General features: G+C 43.3%; 1 protein-coding gene across 1 annotated transcript; it reads right to left on the reverse strand.

The window, feature by feature from the left end:
* Nucleotides 1-6879: 6879 nt before the first annotated feature.
* CPNE6 (copine 6) lies at nt 6880-27244 on the reverse strand. Its single transcript, XM_030186751.1, has 16 exons — nt 27203-27244; nt 23446-23599; nt 20391-20573; nt 19798-19872; nt 18255-18329; nt 18081-18164; nt 17473-17562; nt 17237-17335; nt 16932-17018; nt 15559-15618; nt 14353-14486; nt 12150-12204; nt 11070-11121; nt 8735-8868; nt 8105-8341; nt 6880-7002 (listed from the first exon to the last, which is right to left on the reverse strand). The coding sequence occupies exons 2-16, from the start codon at nt 23596-23598 to the stop codon at nt 6880-6882; spliced, it is 1641 nt and encodes a 546-aa protein (XP_030042611.1). The 5' UTR covers nt 23599; nt 27203-27244.

A 27244-nucleotide genomic window follows, 5' to 3' on the forward strand; every position in this document is an offset into this window, starting at 1 on the left:
TGATATGAGGAGAAGAAGATTGAATGAACAGGAAAACTGACTAAACCTTTTGTCCAAAGGGCAGTGTGTATCTTTCTGTCTGGGGTAAGGTAAGGTTATGTAACACTGCTGTAGCTGGATGTGTATCTGGGCTGGGGGGGGGGTGGTGGAATCTCTCTGGGATACTTCAGGCTCCCAATGCTGCAGCAGTGGGTATCAGTGTGGAGTAATGGAGTGTTTCTGGAGCAGGAGTGGGTCCCTTTGCTGGGGCAGGGCATATATGTGTTTCTAAAGATATCTTTTTGTCGCATTGAGAGGTCTGATTGCCAGAGAAAACATGTCCTTCTGTAAGGGGTTTTCTGGGGCAGGGTTGGCCTAACTGCTGGATCAGTATGTATATGTGTATTGATGAGAGAGGCTCTGGGTCAAATCCAAAAAGACAGGAGGAGCCTCCACGGAAAGTCAAAGCAGAACAGCAAAAGTAGAGGCTGACAAATGCGCAAACCAATAGGGAGATAATCTCAAAAAACAGTTTATTCAGAATATTCATATCAATATCAAGGACCCGACACGATCCGTGTTTCGGCACCAAAGCGCCTGCCTCAGGGGTCACAATCAACTTTCTCTGAGGAGAAGCTGATAGGCTTGAATTCCTTTATGTATGCAAGTTAATCCACTTTCTCCGGCCCGGGAAGCCTGCAACATTTTTGGCACTTCCTCAGCCAAGGTGCCTTTCAGCTTCTCCTCAGAGAAAGTTGATTGTGACCCCTGAGGCAGGCGCTTTGGCACCGAAACACGGATCGTGTCGGGTCCTTGATATTGATATGAATATTCTGAATAAACTGTTTTTTGAGATTATCTCCCTATTGGTTTGCGCATTTGTCAGCCTCTACTTTTGCTGTTCTGCAGAGGCTCTGGGTCATACATGGGAACAGTATATATATGTGTGTGGGGAGGGGGGAGGGTTTCTGGGACAAGGGTGGGTGTCCATGTTGGAGCAGCTTGGGAATGAATGGGAGAAGCCAAGTACAAAAGAACACTGATCTCCAAGAAGAGGGGGATCTTTTCAAGGAAAGGTTGGAGTGTATATAATGCATAATGCTTCTTGCTATAGTTTCAAAAGTGGAAAAACTAAGAATGGGAAAGAGAGGAACCCTTCTAGAAAGAGAGAGAGAGAGAGAGAGTACAGGCTCCTGGCAAATGTTTAATATGAAGGAAATATGGAGAGCAATTTTCAAAGTCACCAATCAGGGTAAACTTGCCTTCTGAAAATCTCTCTCCCTCAATCCAGCTAAAAGTAGGTGCAGGAGTCTACAATAAGAGGTTAGTCTATGAAGTCATTTTCATGCATCTGTGGCCATAGAAATGCATAAATGGCCTGTTTAATTAATTTCAACTGCACAAAAGCACCCTTGATCTCATGATAGCATGTGCTGGGCTTCTCCCCTTTATTCACATGCTGCTACAGCTGGTAGGCTTATCCAAGGCAGAGTTCACAAGTACACACATAGATTATTAAAAAAAAAAAAAAGGCTAATTCACTTGCATAGTCATCTTGGCTCGGACAGTTACACCTACAGTGTGGCATGGTTTGCATAGCTTATGCTAGTATTTTATAACATACATACAACATACCACCACGACTCCCTGACTATGACTGTCTCCTTTCTATAACTGTTTGATTATATTGACATGTGAACCTTGTTATTCTTAATATCTATGTAACACCAATTGTTTTTTTGTACCCTGAAATGGCAATATCATTACAGGTATTTGTAAGCCACATTGAGCCTGAAACCAGGTGGGAAAATGTGGGATACAAGTGCAATAAATAAATAAACTACACTCACTAAATAGTCAATGCAGGAATGTAATATCAACCTATGTGCAGGAAACAACCTCCGAGGCTTTATTACATTCCTGCATTGACTATTTAGTGAGTGTAGTTCTATAAATGATTATCTTGTTTCTCACTCCTCATTAATAATAGAATTTTATAAAAGCCAGATAAATGCCTATGTAGGCACCAACTTGCCCTCTTAAAAACTAGGCACCCCCTCATATTTATCCTCTTAGGGAGCAATTCTGTAAGAAGCTGTCTACATTTAGGCACCAAGAACACATGGAAATATCGTACTCTAGTCACATGCACGCGTATATGGAAGCCTATAGCTACGCTCTCTTACTTGATGGCACATATTTTGCAGGTGGGCATTCTCATGGCTGGAGTTTGGGAAGAGCATGGGTGTTTCTGCACATTCTTTACCAAACTAGGCATCTCTACAGCTGATGTAAGGGCTCATGCTTAAAACATACAACAAACATAAGTACATAAGTAATGCCACACTGGGAAAAGACCAAGGGTCCATCGAGCCCAGCATCCTGTCCACGACAGCGGCCAATCCAGGCCAAGGGCACCTGGTGAGCTTCCCAACATTCTATACATGTTATTCCTGGAACTGTGGATTTTTCCCAAGTCCATTTAGTAGCGGTTTATGGACTCTAATAATAATAAATACCTTAGAAACTGATTTCAAAACTCAGCAGTGCCACTCTGGTGGCTCATACGCTCATTGTTACCTAAGGGGCCCTTTTACTAAAGGGTTGGCGTGCGGCCAAAATGCCTCGGTATCGCTCCATGGTGCGACCGCACCTCGAATATTGTGTTCAATTCTGGTCACCGCATCTCAAAAAAAGATATAGTGGAATTAGAAAAGGTACAGAGAAGGGCAACGAAAATGATAAAGGGGAGGGGACGACTTCCCTATGAGGAAAGGCTAAAGCGGCTAGGGCTCTTCAGCTTGGAGAAAAGGCGGCTGAGGGGAGATATGATAGAGGCCTATAAAATAATGAGTGGAGTGGAACGGGTAGACGTGAAGCGTCTGTTTACGCTTTCCCAAAATACTAGGACTGCAGTGAAGTTACCATGTAGTAAATTTAAAATCAATCGGAGAAAACATTTCTTCACTCAACGTGTAATTAAACTCTGGAATTCGTTGCCAGAGAATGTGGTAAAGGTGGTCAGCTTAGCGGAGTTAAAAACAGTTTGGACGGCTTCCTAAAGGAAAAGTCCATAGACCGTTATTAAATGGACTTGGGGAAAATCCACTATTTCTGGGATAAGCAGTATAAAATGTTTTGTATTCTTTTGGGATCTTGCCAGGTATTTGTGACCTGGATTGGCCAATGTTGGAAACAGGATGCTGGGCTCGGTGGACCTTTGGTCTTTCCAAGTATGGCAATACTTATGTAACTACCACTGGGCTTCTGCAGGAGCCGGGTGGTAGTTCCCACCCCCAATGCATGCCATTTCCAGTGCTACAAAATATTTCTATTTTTGTAGCGCCAACGCTTCGCTGCCACTGGGTTAGTGTGGGAGCCCCTTACTGCCACTTCAACTGCTGGCAGTAAGTGCTTCCCTCAAAATGATCTTGCAGCAAGTGGTTCACATACTGTAAGGCTATTTCTTTTCCAGCAAAAAAAAGACAGCCTTTTATCCACTGTGGTAAAAGGGGGACTCAGCACGCGTTAAAAACATGCACTGATGCTAGCTCAGGCCCCCTTTTACAGCAGCTTGGTAAAAGGATCCATTAGGTACTTATAATTATTATAGTAGAGTTCTGTTTATTGGATGATATTAAATGCTCTGACTATTTGATTATTTTTTTGAGCCTATTTGACTGTGTATTGCATGCCTAAAATAGAAGCACAGATTTGACCTGTTATTCTTCTATTCTGTGAAGAAGAATAGATGTCTACTTTTTTTTTTTTTTTTTTAATAGAATAGGCCACAAACAGGCACATTCTTGCATTACTTTCCACGTGGACTTTCTGAGCACACTGGGGAGACATTCTAAGGGAGGTGTTGTACTTTGGCTGGGATCAGAAAGAACACAAGTAGATTGTTTTTTTTTTTTTCAAATCTACACGCTATTTCACAGAAAAATTCTATCCACTTGAAAAAAAGCAGGTGCCAAAGTCTGCAAGAACTTTGCACCCACAGTCATTTTTAAAAGGAAAGGAGGGGAGCGCTTTCTGTTTGAAATTTTGCACCAGAGTTCTTGGGTCAAAGGTACACATGGGCTTGCAAATGAAATTGACAGCTTAAATAGTGCCCTCAATATTCAATGAAAACTAATATGAAAGGGGATAAGAGAGCAAGGAAAAATAGTGTGTGTGAGTAGGGATTGGGAGATGAAGGAGTCTCCTGGGGTGACAGGTTGCACATGCTGGAACGTTGGCATCCTGGTCTCCCTGCAGCTGCTGGAGAGACCCATCACAAAGCTGGGGGACAGCTCCCTCCCAGGAGAAGGAGCAACCCAGTGGGGAGCTGTCAGCACTCTCTTTTCCTCCCCCCCCCCAGTGCTATTTAGCCTTGTAATCCTCCTAGTGGCATGATGCAATGACAGTACATTAACTTGTTCAGGGAAGCAGGCAGCAATTTTTCTGGCATAGAGGGTGGGGGGCGGGCTAAGTCTAAACTGCCATAGCACCAAAAAAATAAAGGACAGAAAACAACTGAGGTCAGCTCAGGCAGAAGAGGGTGGAGCAGAACTAAAATGGATTTCTGTCTCACTTGGAATGGGCTGTGTAAAATTCTAAGTGTATTTATTTTTATTTTATTTATTTAACACATTTATACCCCACATTTTCCCACTAGTTGCAGGCTCAATGTGGCTTACACAATAACATGGATAGGCTACAGATTCAGTATAATATCATTAAATAATGTCATAGTAAAAAAAAATTAATCGTAAACGTAACGTCTAAAACAACAAAGATAAATAAAAAATAATAAATAAATAATAAAAGATAATGGAAAAACATTAAGGGTCCAAAAAATTTTGCTGAACAAATAAGAAATAAACTAAGTAACGTCTGGATGGTACACCTTCTTGAACAGGGTGGCCTCTTAAGGAAGAAAAACATGGATTTTACTGCTTCACAGAATGGACTTCGCTATCATTTCCCCTCCTCCTAGGAGAGGGTTATTCTACACAGAGAAAGTTTCCTGAAGTCTCCAAAGAATTAGGAATGCACAGAGAATCTCACTGTGTACAAAGTTGGTTTATTGAAGTTACACACTGGAAAAACCTGGGACAGCAAAGGGAGAGCAACTGGTTTCTTTTCCCTGCCATTACTGCTGGCTGGTCTCCATGCTGCTTGCCTGCTTGTTGCTCTCTCCAGCTTATCCCCCCCCCCCCCTATCCTGTACCCTCTAGTACAGTGCTTCTCAAACCTGTCCTTGGGGACCACTAGTCAGTCAGGTTTTCAGGATATCCCTAATGAAAATGCAAGACAGAGGTTTGCATATAATGTAGGCGACAGGCATGCAAATCTGTCTCATGCATATTCATTAGGGATATCCTGAAAACCCCACTGACTGATAGTCCTGTTGATGAAAGGGTCAGAAGAATCCATGAAAACTGCAAAACACAAGTACCTCTTGTCTCTCCTTGAAAACACTCACTGAAGAGTAGTGTCAAGGTGTGGGGTGGGGAGTAGGGGGAGGAGACAAAGAACAAGACCAAAAAAGAGATAGAAATAGAGGTGATAATAAAAAGAGAGGAGAGCAACAAAGAAAATATTTTTAAATAAAAGATGTAGAAAGCAGGAAGAATAGGCAGAAAGGAAACATTTTTAAAAACATAAAGTGTTGGTAATAGAAAATGAGAGATGTCTGATACAAAGGAGCAGAGAAAGATAACAAATAAGTAATTTCCAGAAAGGAGTCAACAAACAGCTCCTGAAATCAGCTGAAATGTGCTACTGTCCTCAATGGATTTATAGCCTACTTTCATGCTGGGTGAATCCAGCGAGTCGCTAAAGAACTTGTGCAGGATTTTTAATATATTCACAAAATGCATAGGTCACTTTAAGGCAGATCACAGAAGAAGGGTACAGAGCTGGTAACGGAGATAATTTACACAATTAGAAAACTCAAAACCATCTCCTTCACGACCATGTGAGAAGGCAAAGACAGCACTGTTAAAGAAAAATGAAGAGCAAGTTTAGTTCACAACAGGTGAGAAGCAACCAGAAATTTTACCCTAACCAGGGAGGATTCTTTATCCTCAAACTCTTCCTAAAACTGTCTTAAATCTTTGAAATCTAGGAAAATTTTATTTCATAAGAAAAGTTTCATAAGGGTGGTACCATGGATATTTTGCAGTTACACTACAAGCTAAAGGGATGGGATGAGTCAGACCTGCTTTTTCCCCATTTCTTTGGCCCCCTCTGTTGCATCTCTGGATTTCTATTTCCTGCTGCTCTTTGAGAACTTGGAAGCACAAGTCTAGAAATACACTAAGGCCTGGCTCAGCTGGTCCTCCTGTTATCTTAGTGTAAGCCAGCACAGAGGTTTGAACGTGTGATTGGCCTGGCTTGGTTTTCAGTCCTCAACTGGAGAAGGCACAGGCAGCTTGGCGCTGTGAGCTATGGGTCATACCTACTCTCTGAAAAATGCCTCCTCCCACATCTCCTAACCTCCCATAATATGGAAATAGCAGATTAATTTCTCTGTGACTTTTTGCAGGCATCAATCCTTTGGCCTGGTTGACACTTCTGTCCATTTAGCTCTTAATTCCTCTGCTCACTGATTTTTGAATCCCTTTCCGGCTTTCTTTTCTTTCTCCCTTGCTCTCTCTCTCTCTTCCTGACCCATAAAGGCAATAGTCTTAGTTTCCCTACTTATATTTATATATATATAAATATATATATATGTACATGGATATGTGGGGTTTTTTGTTCCTCATTCTATAAGATGCAGGCCAGAATAACCAGACTCAGGTTCCCCTCTGTGTAATAATTTCATAGAGCATAGGACGTAGACACACAGTGGTCCCTGAGTACACTGCTGTACAGGTGCACACATTCAAACACACAATGCACAAGCGAGTCTCAGAGGGGTTGTAGACAGTCAGGTCTGTGCGAGTCTGGAGAGATGCCTCTGCTAGCGTAATATTCCACCACCTGTTTGGGAACTTCAGCTAGGACACATTTGGCCAGAGCAGAAGAAGGAGCCTGTAAGGGAAGGAAAGTGAAAGAGAGAGAGAGAGAGAAAAAAAAGAGTGAACCAGACAGAAAGGAGAAAAGTGATGGAAGTGTCAGATGCAGGGGGGGGGGGGGGGGGTGGTTCTTTTCTAATGGGTCCATTCGAAACGCCGCTCAATAAGTTTTTCTTGGGCCAGGATTAGACAGAATATGTAAACTTCACTGGCTTCCAATCTTCTGAAAAATTCAATTCAAAAGCTTGATTCTGGCGTTCAGAGCTCTGCTTGCAAATGAGGCTGTTGCCATTGTGCCTTCAGTGTCTGACTGTTCCATATGTCCCAGTACATCGCTGGGATTGGTTACAAGCTGTCTTTCAAGGGGTTTACTCACTGAGATCCGCACAAATTGGTTCACACGTGACCACAGCAAGCCTTTTCCCTGCCTTTTCACATTATTCTGGAATACCCTGTCAGCCGAAGCCAGGCTTGAATATGGTCTGGCTCATGAGAACTAAAAATTAGTTGAGACCTGCCTCTTTTGGCAGGCAGCCGGTACCTAAAATCTAGACTAGTTATTATTTCCAGAGCTGGATATTGTCTTGTTCTTTTAATTTATTCTTTTTTTTTTTCATTTGAGACATAAAATATCAGATAAGATGATGTTAGGCTGCTTTGGGGAGCAGGATTTTTATGCCAGTTATGCATTGTTTGTAATGTTTTCATATTTGCATTAGGATTTTTATATGATTTTGCTTTTTCTGGACCATGCTGTGTGGTTGTGGTTTAAGTGTGTAATAGAGAAACCTATAATTTTAACCAAATAGGAAAGCAGGGTAGCAGGGCTGCATCAGGGTTTAGGAAAAAACAACTGGAAAGGTGGAACCTGCTGAGCAGAGGGGGAAAAGAAGGCAATAGATAGAGACAGCCACTGGCAAGGAGACAGAGAAAGGGAGCCAGGGGCAAAACAGGAACAAGGAACAGAAATATAGGAACTACAGAGAGGGAAAAGACAGACAGGTGGGTAACTGAGACGCAGGCATAGCTGAGAGGGGATAAAACAGAGGAAATTCAGGGTTTAAACCCATGATAGCTGAGAGGTGTAACTAATCATTTCAAGCGTGGTTTCCACGTACCGTTTTGAAGTCCCTGAAGGGTACAAACTGGACAATGTCTCGGGCAGCAGGCTCTCCTTTGGTGGAGTGGAGAGTCCCATCATCCCCATCCAACATCCGCATGTCCGAGAAGTCAGCATTGCCCACCCCTACGATGATGATGGACATGGGCAAGCGAGATGCCCGGACCACAGCTTCTCGTGTCTCTGCCATGTCGCTCACCACACCATCAGTAATGATTAGTAGGATGCAATACTTCTGTAGGAGAGGGAGAGGAGAAAGCGGATCGTGAGGGAGATCCAGGACAAGAATTGGAGAGGGAGATGGAGAGGGAGGAGGTGAGGCATGAAAGAGAAAAGAGGAGACTGAAAGTAAGAGAACTAGAAGGAGGAAAGGGTGGGAGAAAGAAGACTCAAAGAAAGGGAAAAGGCTGAATGGGGCACAAAGTGAGAAGGAAAATGCCAGCAAATAGATGCCATAGTTAGAAACCACAGGATGAACTCCTGATGAGAGCTAGATCTCTTTCTCATACTATGGCATGCTGGCTTCCTGATGAGAGCCAGAAGGAGAGAAAGTGATCTTTTCTTCTTACTAGGGTAAGTTGGCTCCATAATGAGAGCCAGAAGGAGAGAGCTTGATCTTTTCACTTACTGTGGCGTGCTGATTCTTTGATTCCTCCTGAGCCAAAGCTGCAACTCGGTTGATGATGGGAGACACATTGGTGGGGCCGTAGAGCTGGATTTTGGGGAGGCAGCGTTTATAGGCTTCAATAACACCCACAATTTCTGCAAGAAGAGAGGAATACAAGAACATAAGCATTGCCATACTGGGTCAGACTTAAGGTCCATCAAGCCCAGTATCTTATTTCCAATAGTGGCCAATCCAGGTCACAAGTACATGGCAAGATCCCAGAAGAGTAAAACAGATTTTATGCTACTTATCCCAGAAATAAACAGTGGATTTCCCCAAGTCAATAATGGCTTATGGACTTTTCTTGTAGGAGCTGATCCAAACCTTTTTAAAACCCTGCTATGCTAACTGCTTTTACCACATTCTCTGGCAATGAATTCCAGAGTATCTACACATTGAGTGAAGAAATATTTTCTCCAATTTGTTTTAAATTTACTACATAGTAGCTTCATTGTATGCACAAAATACATCAAGAAAACCCCCCATAAAAGAAAACTCATCAAACCCCCCCAAAACAAAATAAGAAATACAAGCAAAAGAGAGAGAGAGAGAGAGAGCTGCAAAGACTTACACAGTAACCCTCTACCTAGGAAAAGGCAACTATGCAAACTATTACACTGAGCCCTAGAACAAGCTGGACTGCTGCAGATCCTTAAAAGAAGCTACACATTAGTAGGTATCCCACACCTCAGTCACACGTGAAGAACATGGACAGACCTTCAGCAAATACAGAAGAAAGAACCATAAATTAGAAACAGAACCATGCAGACAAAATCTGAACTGGAAACCCCAGGAAGCCAGATTCTATATTCAGTGCAACACACGAGAAAGAGAAATAGAAATATATTTCCTTCCTGTACTGTGCAAAATGCAAAGAGAGAAGAGATGCCCATTTCCCAAAGAGCAGAGAGAAAATCAAAGACTCCCCGCAAAAGAATGAGCAGGAAAACTGAATCTAACCCTGAGGAAAGAGGAGAAACAGCAGTTGGAACAGCAAATCTGTGGGATCCTGTCAGTGGGCCGGAACCAGAACCTGAGCAGAGGCAGTTCAGATCAGCACCAGAACCTGTGAAATGCCCTGTCATTTCTGTGTATATCATCCCCCCTCCCCCATCAACCTTTCCAATTTGTTACAAGGTCAGAAACGTAATCATTTTTCATATGTTTTCTTTGATTTTTATTGTTGAGAGGTGGTATATTACGTCTTCCACTAAGCTAAAATAAAACAATATGGGACTGCGACCAAACCCAGGAGTCACTTAGGGGTCCTTTTATGATGCCACAGTAAAGACACGCTGGTGTCAGCGTGTGGGTTTTCTGCGTGCTGCAGCCACTTTTAGCGTGGCAGCAAAATGGCCGCCTTGCCATATATTTTAGTAATGGCCACATGCTAATTTCTTCATTAGTAAGGGCACCCATGCTACTCCTGTGCTAATCGGGTGGAACGCAGCAATGTGCCTGCGCTATCTGATTAGTGTAGGCATGCCTACTCTCCGCCCATGGGCAGGGCCGCCGAGAGGGGGGGGGGGGGGGGCAAAATTCCCTGGGCCCGGGCTTCCAAGGGGGGCCCGGCGCCGAGGTCAGGCTGCCGGCGCTGCAGTCCCCGGTCTCACCTGCCTGCCTCCTCGGCTCCAGACCCCCTGCATTCCAAACGGCAGTCACAGATCGCCTCCCTTCGGGCCTTCCCTCCCTGTGTCCCGTACTAGCGGAAACTGGAAGTTACATCAGACGAGGGCGGGACACAGGGAGGGAAGGCCAGAAGAGAGGCGATCTGCGACTGCCGCTTCGAATGCAGGGGGCCCAGAGCCGTAGAGGCAGGCAGGTGAGACCGGGGACTGCAGCGGCGGGGGGAGCGACGGGGGGCGGCAGAGGTGGGGGGAGCGACAGGGGGCGGCAGCGGCAGGGGGAGAGATGGGGGGTAACAGCAGGGGGGTGGAGGCGGGCTGGCCTTGCCCCGGGCCCGGCCTAGTTTCTTGGCGTCCCTGCCCATGGGCACACCTCCTGCACTAGAAACGAAAAAATTTTCCAGTGCGGGATTACCTTGGGATGCCTCAGCGCATCCCATGGAAGTGTCAGTGCATGGCAGGCCTGGCATTAATGTTGGTGGCTGGACATGTCCTGGCATTGAATATCCAGGTTTGACGCTGATCACTGCCGGCTGACTATCGGGCCCTGTGTGTCTTTATACCATAGCTTTGAAAATAGGCGCTTCACCGAGACTTTCAACCCAGGCAACTTGTTCTATAAAATTATCCAGCACATGGTGGGAGGAGGACAGGGGTCTGTGGCATCCTACCTTCACATTCTGCGTTGGCTGGGCTGAAGTTAATTGCAAAGTCATGAGACACCTAGATAGAGAATAAAGAAAGAGAAAGAATTAAAGATCATGAAAGGCAGAAGTACAGCAAGCTGAATGCTTTAATGATTCTGTTCAGCCTCCCTTTCCCCCTGTGACTGAGATGTGATATTAGCATTAGGTACTTCTTTTTATTGTTTAAGGAAAATACATTCTTTGAAATCATTTTTTACTACAAAAGCAATTAACATAATTTTGCACTCCTTAGTAATTAGCTGGATTGATTACTGCAGCTCTTTATGGGTAGCTTGGCCTCGATCTCGATGGAAATGATTACAGCTCGCCCAGAATACGACGGCCAGACTTTTGACTGATGTAAATCCCTATGATAATCTGACTCCTTTTCTGTATAGATTGCATTGGCTGCCAGTTAATTGCCAGGATTAGGTTTAAAATCTTGATGCTGACATTCAAACGCTGCATTCAGGGTACACTGGTTTATCTTAATTCTTTGCTGGTTCCTTATCATCCAAGTCATGTGCTCTGTTCAGCAGGGAATAATTTATTAACAATTTCTTCGAAATTGCAGTTAGATGTTTGCCATTACTGAGCCTTTAGCGTTGTAGGCTCTTTGGAATTCTCTGCTGATGGAATTGAAATTGGAGACTTGCAAAAACATTTCAGGCAGGATTGAAGAAGTGGTTATTCTGGGACCTTTTCTTGTGCCAATTTTTCTTAAGTTTTGGGGTTCAGGACCTTATGATTGATGACCAAAGTTTGTTATCCTTATGTTTTCAATAGTTTAGACATTGTAAAGGATTTTTATTGTCGTGCCACTAATCTTTCATTTCCTTAGGTTTCTGTGGTGTCCATTGTCTGAGGCACATCTGTTTTTGTACAATTTGTTATATATATGGATGTAACTTTTTTTCTATACACCACCTTGATATCTGTTGAAGAACAGTGTAACACATTTTACTAAATAAATAAATCAATGTATGGGTCTATTCCTATATTCCACACACATCACCATGTATTCTGACTTCCCCCTCTCCCTGTCAGCGACCCTTCTATCATTACCTCGTAATCAGGAGGTATCCGAGCCCCGAAACCAAAGGCCGGGAACCGCTTGTCACTGAAAGAACAGATGAAAAAGGGGTGATAGTGAGGAATATGCAAGAAAAATGGGAGGAAGTGAGACCAAGCAAGTGAGATAAGATAGAAGGCAAAGCCAGAGCCAGATAGAAAGAGGTTAGTCAGCAAAGCAAACTATTAGAATTCTTTGACAGCATCATTCAACCAATTTTCTTACACGGAGCGAGGTCTGGGGTGCAGAACTCAAGCACAAAGACACCAAAACTCCAATAAAAACCCTGTACCTTTATCTCTTTAATGAACCCTCCACATCCATAGCCCCCCCAGAATTAAGACATTTCCCCTAACTACTTACCCTACCAAAAGAATATTCAGATTCTGGTGTTCTCTCAGTGATGGCAACAAGAGCGCCCTCCATTACCAGAATATTTGTGACATAAAATCAACCTACGTACCAAATCTGCTACATTCTAACAGCCAGAACTGCCAAAGCTTACACAGCAGCCCCCCTAACTTAGAAAAAGGCAACACAGAAAATATTACACCGGCCCCTAGAACACCGATGTATTTCCTACTGGGAGTGCTACAAAAATTACATGCTAGCAGAATCCCTCACTTCGATCACACATGCAGAACAATGCGCTTTGTATTCTGCTTAGGACTATAGACAAAAAGGCGTATTTTCAAAGCACTTAGACTTTGTAAGTCTAAATGCTTTGAAAATAAGTCCCAAAGTGAATTATGCATTTTTAAATAAAGAAACAAATGGACAGTCCCTCAGCAAACACAGGATAAGGGACATAGTAATAGTAGTAGTAGATGCTCCAGCCTATATGTTCAGCCTAATCGACCTCCCACCCAGGAATTCCGTGAAGTCGTCCCGCACCTATCTCAATCTCCACTTTCCCAACTGCAGGAACTTAAGATACAAGTTGCTCTTTGCCTCGTCTTTTTGCTTCACTTGTCCCCGTTACTGGAACGCTCTACCATCAAAGATAAAAGAGACATCCGATCACAGCCTGTTCAAGAAATCCTTAAAGACCTACCTGTGTGATCGATCTTACTCCTCTACTGCTTGATCTTCTGCATCCCCGCATTCCCCTCCCCTGTTGATTCCCTCTCTTCCCCTCCTCTACTTTCTACCCTGATTTGCACTTATTGTGATGTACTTTTCCTTAGCATTGTAAGCCACATAGAGCTTGCCTTGGTGGGATTATGTGGGATATAAATGTTCACTATAAATAAATATATTCTGCATTGTCTAAAAATCCTAAGCGAATTACATAGTTACATAGTAGATGACAGATAAAAGACCTGAATGGTCCATTCAGTCTGCCCAAACCGTCACATTCATTATCAATTCATGATTAAACCACAATGAATGTGGCATCAAATATGTATACTTGATCCTGATCTGTCTTGCCATACACAAGACACAGACTGTGGTGTTCCAGATCTTTAAACCGTCCAGATCTGGCAACTGTTCCAGTTTTACCCGATCCTATCTAAATTTACACTATCCTGATTGTAATGGCCTTAAATACAAATCCACCTATGCCTCCAACTTCTCCTTCATAGGCACACAACTATGGAATGCTTTACCCAAATGTGTGAAATCAACTCGGAACTATTTAAATTTCAGAAAATTATTGAAGACCATCCTATTCAAGAAGGCTTACTTTCCAGACTCAACCTAACCTACCCATTCCTGGTTTCAGCAAGATTATGGACCTTATTACCTGTAACCTTGTATTATCTTTTGCTATCTTCATTGTCTAAATGATACCTATTTGTTTATTACCTTTCTTTTACACTGCTTAATTGTACTTTTCTGTACTGTAATCTTCCCTACGGTTCTGTGTAAGCCACATTGAGCCTGCATCTAGTGGGAAAATGTGGGGTATAAATGTATTAAATAAATAAATAATAAACTACACTAGTCCACTCCAGCCCATCCTGATCTGTCTTGGTATATACAGGACACAGACTGTAGAAGTTTGCCCTGGCACTGTTCTTATGTTCCCAACGAAGCCCACTCCTGCCCAGAAATAGAAGCATGCTATAAGACCTGAACTGGAAACTCCAAGAAGCCTGGTTCTATAATGCCGTGCAATACACGAGAGGAACAAACACGTTCCCTCTTACACGAGGTAGAGAGAAAGCTGGATGCCGTGGCTCCTGCCTTTACCTGTCATAGTCCTGGCAGATCTCTCCCACAGCAGAGAGTGCCTTCAGGTACTCATTGGGCTCTGAGGGGTTGATAAAGTGCAGAGACTGGTCATTTCGAGGATCCCCATTTGAGGCTGTGAAGTCAATGGCAACCTGCAGGATGAAACAATGCGAGTATTAGACAGTGGAGTGGTACAGGGGTGATTTATGCTAATATGAATAAAGCTTTCCATTTACGTTCCTCAGTCCTAAAGAGAAAGGGCAAACGTCTACCTAGACATATAGAAAGTTTGTACCAGATAAGGCACTTGTTTAGTCTCTGTCCAATTTCATTCTTGGTGCAATAATGTAGACCCGAATTGACCTTGTTCCCCCCTGCCCCCCCCCCCCCCCCACATACACTACTTTGCACTCAAAGACCCTTTGTGTCTTTCCCCCCAGTTTTTTTAAGTCACCTTCCCTGGAGGCCCATTCCACCACCCTTGCAGTGAAACCCTCTTGTTGGCGTAACCAGATCTATACCAGTGGCATAGCTATGGAGGGGCCATGGGGGCCTAGGCCCCCTCAAATTGGATCTGTGCCCCTGGTTTAGCTGGCAGGAGTCCCCAATCCCTGCCAGCTGAAGCATTATTTCAGTACCGGTCTCCAGCGCAGCCGCATTTCCTGCCCTGCTCTCTTTTCCCCTCACATCTGGCACGCTCGTTTTAGTGAAACTGAGCGTGTGCGCATGCTCAAGTTCATTAAAACAAGCATGCCAGACATGACTTATTCTGTAAACTGCGCCTAGATTTAGGGAAGGTTTATAGAATACGCCTAGTGGCCACGCCTGCACCTAGATCTAGGCGCACAATAAAACTTGGCGTAAATACTAGTGCCTAAGTTAGACGCGGAGCAGGAGTATTCTATAGCTGTGCGCATAGATTTTCAGAACACCCACGATCCACCCATTCCATGTCTATGGCCACGTCCCCTTTTCAGCAGCACTCATTAGAATTTACGCGCGCCAAGTTGTGCATGTAAATTCTAATTAATGCCAATTAGTCTCAATAATTGCTTGTTGAGTGGCAATTATCAGTGCTGATTGGCTTGTTAAGTAATTATCCCCCTTATGCTGAAGATGGGAAACATTTTTTTTAAACCTTTGCTATTAAAATTCTAATTTCTCTTTCTGTTTCTCAATTCTTTCTACCTCTTCCTTTTTAATCTTTTTATTTTCTCTCCATACCGTGAAATGGATTTGGCATCCTCCCATGATATAATCCAGGAAACTGTGAACCTTTTCTACCTACAAGAAAGCAAATACAAAGAGGTTACACATTATGAGGGAACCATTACAGTCAAATTTAGCCATTCAGCCATTCTCAAGTACTCTTTATAAAGATAAATCACTCTCAACTACTCAACTGTTCTCAATGACTCTCGATAAAATTCAGCTACTCATCCATTCTCTACTACACAACTGTTTTAAACCACTGTCGATAAACTTCAGCTACTCATCCATTCTCTACTACACAACCATTCTCAACCATTGTCAATGAAATTCAGCCAGTCAACCATTTTCAACCACACAACCGTTCTCAACCACTCTCGATAAAATTCAGCTACTCATCCATTCTCTACTATACAACCATTCTCAACCACTCTTGATAAAATTCAGCTACTCAACCATTTTCAACCACACAACTGTTCTCAACCACTCTCGATAAAATTCAGCTACTCATCCATTCGCTACTACACAACTGTTTTAAACCACTCTTGATAAACTTCAGCTACTCATCCATTCTCCACTACACAACCATTCTCAACCACTGTCAATGAAATTCAGCCAGTCAACCATTTTCAACCACACAACCGTTCTCAACCACTCTCGATAAAATTCAGCTACTCATCCATTCTCTACTATACAACCATTCTCAACCACTCTTGATAAAATTCAGCTACTCAACCATTTTCAACCACACAACTGTTCTCAACCACTCTCGATAAAATTCAGCTACTCATCCATTCTCAACCACGCAACATTCGCATGTATGCAATCACCCATTTTCACAAAGAGGACTAAAGGGCCTTTTTACTAAGCTGCGGTAATCACTAATGTGTGCTTAGCACAGGTTAAAATGCACTACCGCTGGCACGCTCAGGCGCCCCGTGGTAATTTTTGCATGTGTGCCTGCTACCCACTCACTACAAAACAAAATTGATTTTTTTTTAGTGGTGGGGGTGTGTTTGGGGGTAGAAAGTGGATGCTGCTATGCTAATTGATAAGCACATGGGTATTGCCGTACACTAACTGATTAGTATAGGATTAGCATGTCAGCTCTTACCGCCTACAAAACAAGTGTCAGTAAATGCTCACGTACTAATGGCCAAGTGTTAATGGGAAAATTATCATGTGACCATTATTGCAGAAATAGCAAATCGGACATTTACCTGCAGCACTAAAAGCGACCTTAGTGTGTGGGAAAGACGCACGCTGGGTATAGCGCAGGCCACTTTTTAGCGCTGCTTAGAAAAAGGGTCCCTAAATCAGCACCCAGGCACTAATCTCCAAAATGTATGAGAAGCAGGATCACAAACGGTCACTCAGCATCTACTTACTGTGCACTGTGTCAGAGTGACCACCCCGGAGTTCCTGTAACTCTTTTTCTTCTCTTTGTATTTAGGGTTTATACAGTCCCACTGCACCTGCACAAAGGTCAAAACATTGAGGGGAGAATCATTTCTGAGCCCTTCTATTTTTAGGGTCCTGTTTGAGAGTTGTGCGGTGCCTCCACTCCACCCTCCCCTTGAAGCTGTCAGTTCTGGAATACTTTTTCTTAGTTATGATTTCCGGGCAGTTATCCCTGACCTGCCATGTCTCCCCCTTCTTGGTGTTTCTAGGTTAGGAGTAAAGTTATGCATACCTCTGATCCTGGGGAGCCACTCTGCATTTCCTTAAAGGTTGTGAAAAACTGTCCAATGAAATCATGCTTTCCACTAGAATCATAGTCATAAATCACAAACTGTGTGGAATGAGAAAAAGAGAAAGAGAGAGAGAGAAATATAAAGAAAGTTGAGACAGTAAATTACAGTTAAGAGTAATGGAATTAAGACTCTTTCCCTGCCCCACAGCCATGCCATCTTTTCCTCTAAATCTCACTTTCAAGGTCTTGTGTGGGTCACAGCTACACAGGGTATGCAGAGAAATTCGGAATGGCTCCCACTTGGGGTTCAAGTTATTTTTCACCACCTGAAGGTAGAAAAGATTCAACAGTAGTTTTAAACTGAAGTGTTTCAGGGAATGCAGACATCCTACCCCATCTATGAAGCTGTGACATGCAGAAATTATCCTCTCTCTACCATTGTCAGGAATCTGACCTAGGGTATGATCAGGAATCCTTCTCTCTAGAGACCCAAACTCATAGGGCAAGCAGCAGTTCTTCTCTTTATCATCACCATGACACAACACAAAGGATATTACTCAAGGACAGGGAACTCCAGTACACCCCAGAGACTGAGGAAGCACGTCCATCACCAGGCACACAACCCACAGGACATGCAAGGATTTTTACTCAAGTACAGGGGAATCCAGTGCACCCCAGAAACTGAAAAAGACTTCCATCATCAGGGACACAACCCAAAGGACATGCAAGGATTTCAGTCAAGGTCAGGTGACTCCTGTGCACCCCAGAGTCTAAGGAAGCATTTCCTCTCTTCCAGGGCAAAGGTCTTTAGTCCACCACAAACCCTGGGATAAGTCTGCCTCACCTCTGTTCTCTTCACCAGCTGTTCACTGCCATTGCTGTTCATTTTGTAGATTTCCATGAAAGGATCTGACTTACTAAACAAATCCTAAAAATGAAAAACAAGAAGAAAAGAAAATACCAACTGCAGAAACAAAAGAAGGGAATACTGGCTCAAGGCACTTTAAATCTGCCCTACCTTGTTGTCAAGTTTCTGGGCCTGGAAAGCAAGCTGCACAAAGTCATTGGTTCCTGAGATTTCTTCAGCTGTGATCTGTTGTGAGGGAAACAGAAAGCAACATACATGTTTCATGTAGCAATGGCGAAGGAAGGAACCACCGGGGAAAATCCATGCACCAGAGTGGGTCATGAAAGAGAGACAGTGGCAGGAGAAGGATAGCAATACACCAAAATATCTCAAGCAGGACAGATTAAAACAGACAGACAGACAGACAGCTTCAGGCAGGACACAGATAGTGATTGTCCCACAGTGCCCTAGAGATCCTCAGCCCCAAGACTGCAACTGAACCACTCAGAGATCAAACACCTACTTCTTTGCTCACTGTCTCTCCTACCCCAGAAAGTCTGCAAGAGAACCAAAACCAGCTAGACACCTAAGGCAAATCATGGATCCTACTGGAGAACCTGGAAAAGACAAGTTACAATTTTCCAGAAAAGAATCGCCAAAGCCAATTCAACATGCTACTTAAACAACCAAGAAGTACAACACACCCTAGAGTCTAGACCATGTATACCTCATAGAGGGTAATTTCAATTTAAAAAAACAACCCCCCCCCCCCAAAAAAAAAAAAAAACTAGCTGACCTGTGCTACGGAAATGCATGTAAGATATTCCTATTTTTAAAAGGTAACATCTGGGAGGGTAAAGCACACAGAAATGTTAATTATGTGCATAGGTATAGAACCAGCCCCCTGCCCCCTCCCTCCCAATGCCACTGACTGAGTTCGATAAGCTTGTGCATATATTACAGCTTACATGCATAAACTTACTCATAAAAACCTCAAGCAATTTTGTAAATAGCATTTCTGCATATAAAGTGATGTTTTATATGAGACACACTTTATAAAATTACCCCCCCCCCCCAGTCAGTTTTAAATCAGCTATGGAAACAGTCATTAAAAAATCTACATTAACTTAGACAAAGAGACATTGATTAAGATGTTCCTTTTGCTGTGCGGAAGGCAATCTGGACATAAATATAGGATGAACTCCATGACAATGTTGCCTATTGTCTCATGTCAATGAGACAATTAGGATATTTCAGTAAAGCCTCCATAATTTGATCATTGTCTAAGAGTACTTTCATAAGCTACTATTCTTTCTGTGGGTGCTAGATTTATTAGCTTCAGCTGGTGTACATGCGTAAAGGGCCTCATGATTAGGTTTTTTAAAATTATACACAGAATGAACCTTCCTCTACATGAACTTCCGAAAACCATTTTTGATCATCTGGAAACAAAAAGGCTTATCCTTATGAATATCATTTAAATATTTCATAGCTAGGATGTAAGAAAGAAACCCCCATGTAAGCCTACCAGTAAAATTATTCAACAGTATCCATCACCCAATTCTCCTCTAAGGGAGTAAAGCTTGGGTCTATCGTTAACTCAACTAGACAAAATAGGACAGAATCCCAAAGAGAGAGAGAGTTCTATTCATTGTCAATGGAGATGGAAGAGATGAAAGGAAGAGGAAAGGGTTCCACTTTCCACATACTATACCGTGATGGTTGACTTCCCTGCCAATTTTCCATTTTTCAGCTGAAGTGGTTTGGTGACCTTGGTCTGTGAAACAATCTAAGGAAGGAGGAAATTACAGTCAGTGTAGAGATGGCAGTGTTCATGAGGTTGGGTGTCTACAGGAAGACTACAGTATAGGGTGGGTGGATGGATGGATGGAGACTAAAGTATGAAATGGTTGGTGAAAGTATAGAAACTGAAGCATTGATTAGAATGACAATGGAGAATTAGGTGGATGTAAATTAAAGCATGGGATGGATGGTGAATTATGGACATAAGTGTTAGGTGGATAAAGAAGGGAGCTAAGGGTAGGTAGATGAAGACTGATGTGTGTGCAAAGATAGATGAAGGGATGAAGGGTGGAATATTGAGTGGATGGACCATTGAATTTTTGTTGAATGAATAGACAGAGGGTAAGGTAGATGAAGGCAGTAGATGAGAGGATGAACAGCAAAGAAGAAAGATGGAAATTGCTCAAAAATCTGATAGGCAGATGAAAATGAGTAAATCATTAGGCATCTAGATGATTGACCTACCTGGGCAGCCAAACAGCCAGACCTTGTGAATGAGCTCACCTGTCCAAGTGTGCACTCCGTGGATCCCAGGAAACAGTCATCTCTAGTTCCCACGCTGGTAGAATCCTCAGCATCATACACTTCAAAGAGTAAGTTCTGCATCTCTTCAAAATAATAATCCACTGCAAAGATCTTGGAGTAGACAGGGCTCAGATTGTTTTTGATTACTTCTGTCTTGTCCACCTGAAGGAGGGGGAAGGGGAAAAGGTCATCAGAGATGTGGATAAAGGTGAACAGGCTGACTCTTCAGGAAATTAAAAGTCCTGGGCTAGTGGGCAATGCCTTACCTTGGACTGGAAACTGATTAAAAGATAGGAAACGTAATAGTCCCATTTCTAACAAGGATTGAGCTCTGGCATTGATAGGGTTGTGGCTGCTTTATGCGGTTGTAGTTTGTTCGATGATAGGTGTTATTGTAGGGAGGGAGTGGGTAGGGGGATATAATAAGTTAAACCAAACTAAAAAATAATTTGAAGATAGTTCGGTCGTATTGTTTTCTGTTGTATATGCTGATATTTCTTACTTAGTGTATTCATTGAAACATCTGTCATTTCTACTTGCTGTACTGTTTTCAATAAAAACGTTAAAAACTAAAAGATAGGAAAGAAAGAGTAGGACTCAACGGTAAGTTTTCTCAATGAAGAGAGGTAAATAGAGTGCACCAGAGGGAGAATTCTACTGTCTCCCATTAACTTATTCATTAATGAACTGGAGAAGGGAGCAATTACTGAAGTGATCACATTTGCAGATGACACAAAATTATTCAAAGTAATTAAAAATAAACAGACTGTGAGAAATTGCACACTGGGGGACTGGTATTGAACTGGCAGATGAAATTTCATGTGGGCAAGTGCAAAGTGATGCACACAGGGAAACTAGTCCAAAATAACTTGCTGACCTACTAACCTACCTGGTCCTCACAACAGGGGGTGCTGTAGGTTCCACATCCACCTCAAGTTCAGGTCTCCTTGTTAGGCCACATAGATTAGACCATAAGAGTAGCCATACTGGGTCAGACCAATGGTCTATCTAGTCCAGTATCCTGCTTTCCAAACAGTGGCCAAGCCAGGTCACAAGTACCCGGCAGAAACCCAAATCATGGCAACACTCCATACTACAAATCACAGGGGAAGCAGTTGCTTCCCATGTCTCTCTCAATAGCAGACTATGGACTTTTCCTCCAGCAATTTGTCCAAACCTTTTTTTAAACCCAGATACGCTGACCACTGTTACCACATCCTCCGGCAAAGAGTTTCAGAGCTTAACTATTCGTGGAGTGGAAAAATATTTCCTCCTATTTGTTTTAAAAGTATTTCATTTTGTATCAAGATAATGGAATTCTGTCCAGTTACAGATATGGTTGGAATGAACCTGATTATCTGGTCTTTAGGATGAGATTGCTAATTCTGCTAGAGATGATGCTTTAAGTTTATTTTACACTGAATGATCAGTTCATGATCACTAGCTTTTGCTTTACTCTGTTTTGTACATTGCTTTGGGATGAATATGGAATGCAAAGTAAAGTAAAATGAATCTTAATTATAGGTTCATGATGCTGTGCTCTAGATTAGGAAAAGGATCATGGGTTCATTATTGGCAGTATATAGGAATCATTTGGAAAAGAATGGGGAATAAAACAGAAAATATTATAATACCTCCATTTTAATCCAAATCACAACTGCACCTTGAATATTGTACAGTTCTGGTCAAAAAGATATAGTGGAACCAGAAAAGGTACAGAGAAGGGGGACCAAAATTAGAAATAACTCCACTAAACAGAATGGCTAAACAGATTGGAACGTTTCATCTTGGAGGAATGATGGCTACGATACAGGTCGATAAAATCATTAAGTGGATAAGCAGAGAATAGTTCTTTAGTCCTTTTAATTGAACTAGGACAAGTCCATTAACACTTATCAGACAGCTGGGGGTGTCTCCACCTCTTACTTGAGGACGTTGGCAACATAGAAACATGACGGCAGATAAAGGCCATATGACCCATCCAGTCTGCCCATCCTCTGTAACCCCTTCCTGTTCCTAAGCGATCCCACATGCACTGGATTTTTCAAGTGACAAGGATTGGCCACTGTGCGACTGTCAGCCTCCTCCCCCCCCCCCCCCCCCCCCCCCCCCCCCGTTCCTAGTTTAAAAGCTGCTCTATCTCTTTTTTAAATGTTGATGCCAGCAGCCCGGTCCCATCCCGGTTAAGGTGGAGCCCATCCTTTCGGAATAGGTTCCTCCTTCCCCAGAATGTTGCCCAGTTCCTGACAAATCTAAAACCCTCCTCCTTGCACCATTGTCTCATCCACGCATTAAGACTCAGGAGCTCTGCCTGTCTCTTGGGCCCTGCGTGTGGAACGAGAAGTATTTCAAAAAAAGCCACCCTAGAGGATCTGGATTTGAGCTTTCTTCCTAAAAGTCTAAATTTGGCTTCCAGAACCTCTCTCCCACATTTTCCTAAGTCATTGGTACCCACATGTACCAAGACAGCCGGCTCCTCCCCAGCACTATCTAAAATCCCGTCTAGGTGACGCGTGAGGTCCGTCACCTTCGCACCAGGCAGGCAAGTCACCAGGCGATCCTCCCGTTCACCAGCCACCCAGCTATCTATATCCTAATGATTGAATCACCAACCACAACAGCTGTAGTATCCTTTCCTTCCCGGGCAGTACCAGGTTAAATAGCCAGGTTAAATAGCTCAATAATCAGTCCTAGAGAGCCAGGAATCAGTGGGCGACCTGCACAAAGCAAGGGGCATAGCATGCTTAGGAAAGAGCGACCAACCTGTGATCAGATGGCACTGCTGAAGGGTTTGTGGATGCATGTATGAATTTCATGAATGTGTAAGGGAGATTCAGGGACAGGGTTGGGTCCTATTGCATGAGGAGACAGACAGACAGACAGACAGACAGAGTGTGTGTGTGAGAGAGTGTGAGTGAGTGAGTGAGTGAGTGTGTGTGTGTGTGTGTGTGTGTGGTTCTTCTCGGACTCCTATTAACTTTTCTGTGACATTCCTTGTTTGGGTGAAGGGAGCAGGGTCAGAGAAGGTCCCTACCTCATTGCACTGTCCCTCCGAATACATTTTGAGAACCACACAAGGGTTTGGCTTGGACAAGGTGTCCCGGTCCAATAGATTTTTGCATGACACTCGCAGTTCCACACGAGAAGCTCCCAGAGCCACAGGCTGGTTCTCCATGACATCTGACATCCTTTCAGAGAGAGAGAGAGAAAGAAAGAGAAAGATAGAGAGAAACAAAGAGAGAGAGAGAGAGAGGACAAACATATTGTTTATATGTTACATGCTTCAAGATTGAATGCAAGTGTTAGACAAACGGACATAACTTCCAATCACCCTTCTACCACCATCTCTCACTGTACGATTATGTGATTATTTTTTTGCTTTATTTTTATTTGTATTTATACATACATCCTGCATTGCTAGTAGAGCTTGGCAGTGAAAAAGTGATTTTTATTGCATTCATTCAGCAGATGATGAAATATTTCCACCTAAAGGTAAGCTTCTTGGAGGGTCAACCTTTCCTCTACAGTGCACAGGAGACGACCACTCATGTTCCTCAGAGGGTGATGCAACAATATTGCGGTTTCAATCGCAAGGTGGCAGGCAGGTCCCCCGGGAGTCATGCAGCCCCTTGTGATTGAGATGGCGATATTGCTGCACTACCCCCGATGGTGGGATTGTGGGTGGTGGGCTCCTGTCCACCTTGAGAGAAGGTAGTCGGGGCAGTGACCCTGCAGCCTTATCACTGGTTTTGTTGTGTTTTTTTGGGGCATGTATTATGAGCATTCCTTGCACGATTCCTTCATCCTCTTTCAATGCATTCTTCCCTCTCTCCCACCCCTGGATACAGTCTCTCGCTAACCTCCAGCTGTCCCTGAGGAAACGCAGACTTTGCGCTTCATTAACCTCTAATGGATTTTTTTTGAAATGGAAGATTTAAAAGATTTTTATGGCTTTCCATACTTTTTCTTCTATATCCTGTCTTCTCTCTCCCTCATTCTATTTTTATCTTGCTCTGTTAGACTTCCTTCTTCTCCCCTTCTTTAATCTCCTCTCCCCCCCACCCTGAAACCAGTAAATTGGTGACAGGCATAGATCTCTAAGCCTGTTCATTCCTTCATCCTTCTGTTTTACTGTAGATTCTTGCCCTCATTAACCCTCACTCCTCTACCTCTGAGTACTCTCTATGCAGATCCTAGGCTTTATTTATTTATTTTTATTACATTTATACCTCGCACTTTCCCACTTATGGCAGGCTCAATGCGGCAGGCAATGGAGGGTTAAGTGACTTGCCCAGAGTCACAAGGAGCTGCCTGTGCCGGGAATTGAACTCAGTTCCTCAGTTCCCCAGGACCAAATTCCACCACCCTAACCACTAGGCCACTCCTCCACTCCTCAACCCCACTGCTGAGGATCTTCGGTGCTTGTCCTAGACTTTACCCCTCTCAACCCCATCACTGAGGATCCTTTGTGCAAATTCCAGTCTTTATCCCTCACTCCGCCACCTCTGAGGATCCTCTTTGCCTGTCCCAGAATTTGCCCCTCACTCCCCCCACTACTGAGGTTCCTTTGTGCAGGTCCCAAGCTTTGTCTTTGGCTCCCTGTTCAAAGATTTCAACATGTCTAGTTCCATTTCCCTTGTCTTTCTATTTCTAACTCAGCCAGCCAACTTCATCTGGGCATCCAATGTCTAAGGTCAAGTAAAGCATGAAAGGCACATTTCTTCTTTGTTCCTTGCCTCCCACACTCACAGCCCGAGTCAGGGATGTAAGCCCAGGACTGTGTAAGAAGTGGCACAGGAGAGGGCTTAAACTCAGATGCCTTTGGTCCAATGAATCCTCCAGGCTCCTAGAGCATGTTCTTCCGACTTATTAACTACCACGGCTGTGAGTAAGCGATGCTAGACCCCTCAGAGGGTTATGACTGCTGCAAGCACTCTGGAAATAACAGTTACAATCCTTTCATAATCTCTCTCTTTCTTCCTCCAACCTACGCAGTCTTTTTTCTCTTCCTCTTCAATTCATACAGTTTTCTCTCTCTTTTTCCCTTCAGCCCATGCAGGGTCTCTTTTCCCCTTCAAGCACACTGTCTCTCTCTTCTGTACACTCTCTCCCTGCATTGCATGTTCTGTTTCTCTTCCCTCTACAGTCTCTGGTTCAGTATCTTTTCTCCTTCCTGTTTGCTCTTTTGCTCTCACTCTCTTCATCCTGTTCTCTTTCAATGTAACCTAGTGTTTCTTCCTCCCATGTCAAGTCTCATCTTCCAACCTGCTCTCTTTTTCAACTTTGTTTCCCTATCTCCCTCCTACCATCTGTCTCTCTCTGCATCTCTGCCTCCATCCTTTCCTCTCTGTGTTTTTTTTTTTTGGGGGGGGGAGGGGGATCTCCAGTTAGGTAAGTTTTGCATGTACCGTGACAGTAATGAACCTCACTCCTAAGCCTGGGTATGTAGAGTATGACCTGTGCCCCAAATTTTCTGCTAGGGCTTGTGTGTGTATGTATTGCTGTTTGTTGCTCTGTGTGTGTATGCGCACAAGTTTCTGTATGTTTTTCCTCTGCATGTGCAGGCATGTTTGTGTGTTCCTTCCTGTTTGTGTGTGTGTGTATGTGCACAAGTAAGTTTGTGTATTTCTTCTTCGTGTATGCTTACTTGGTTTCTTCCTCTGTGTGTTGCCATTTCGTGCTCTGTGTATACATGTGTGCACAAGTATGTTTCTGTGTACTTCTTGCTCTATGTGTGTGTTTATGTTTGTATGTTTCTCCCTATCTGTGTGTTTGTGTGTTCTTGTTTTTTTCCTGTGTGTGTGTGTACATAATTTTGTGTTTCTTGCTGTGTGTGTGTACTTCTTCCTCTGTGTTTGTGTTTGCATTTTTCTCCCTGTCTATGTGTATATGTGCATGTTTTTGGGCTTCTGCCTCTGTGGGTGTGCATGTGCACATGTATGTTTCTGTGTACTCCTTCCTCTATGTGTGTATGTTTGTGTGGTTCTCCTTGTGTGTGTATATGTTTGCATGTTTCTTCCTGTCTGTGTATGTGTTCTTGTGTTTCTTCCTGTGTGTGTGTGCATGTTTTTGTGTTTCTTCTTCTCTCGCTCTCTTTGTGTGGTGTGTGTATGTGTGTATCCTACATTTTCAGGGACCAGTGGTAGGCTTTCAGGGTATTGAATGTGGTATCTTGGTAACAGAGCTATGTGTGTGACAGAGAGTTTGTGCCATCTGTACAATTAACACAGCTATTTAAAAATAATAATAATTTTAAAAACGAGAGATGGAGAACCGCCCCACCAAACCTCCTTCCATTTCCATCCCTTTTCCCGAAGCCATGCAAGACAAAGCCACATTTACAATTTCAATTTTGCAAGGTTTCTAATTCTCCACATTACTTCCTGGTGCACCCTCCAAAACATACATTAAAAAGAACCCCCCCCCCACCAAAGCAAACAACAAGGACAGAAAGAAAGAAAAAAAAGCACCTTCCATAAATGAGACACAGGACCTTCTCTTGCTTAAAATGGGGACTAAAAGTCAACATTTCTGCCTTTCCAAGCTTTGGGAAGGGGTTTTGGCAAAAAGCAATATACCAAATTCTCTGGAGTCTAGGGAAAGGAAAGGCTGAGAGCTGAAATTGCTCCCTTAAGGGTGCCGGATGGGCTGAAGAGACCTGGAACTGAGTACCCCTGAAATCTATCAGTTTGACAAGCCATGAGGTTGGGGAAGAAATGAACGTAGGAAGGTGGATAGAGCGCCATGGGTTGAGTGCTGGAGGGTCTGACTGATTCCCGGTCCATGCTTACCTGCTTCTCCTTGAGGATGTGAGAGAGGAGCCGAATGACTGT

Source organism: Microcaecilia unicolor, chromosome 14 (genome assembly GCF_901765095.1).
Source record: "Microcaecilia unicolor chromosome 14, aMicUni1.1, whole genome shotgun sequence".
In the NCBI taxonomy this organism is placed as follows: domain Eukaryota; kingdom Metazoa; phylum Chordata; class Amphibia; order Gymnophiona; family Siphonopidae; genus Microcaecilia; species Microcaecilia unicolor.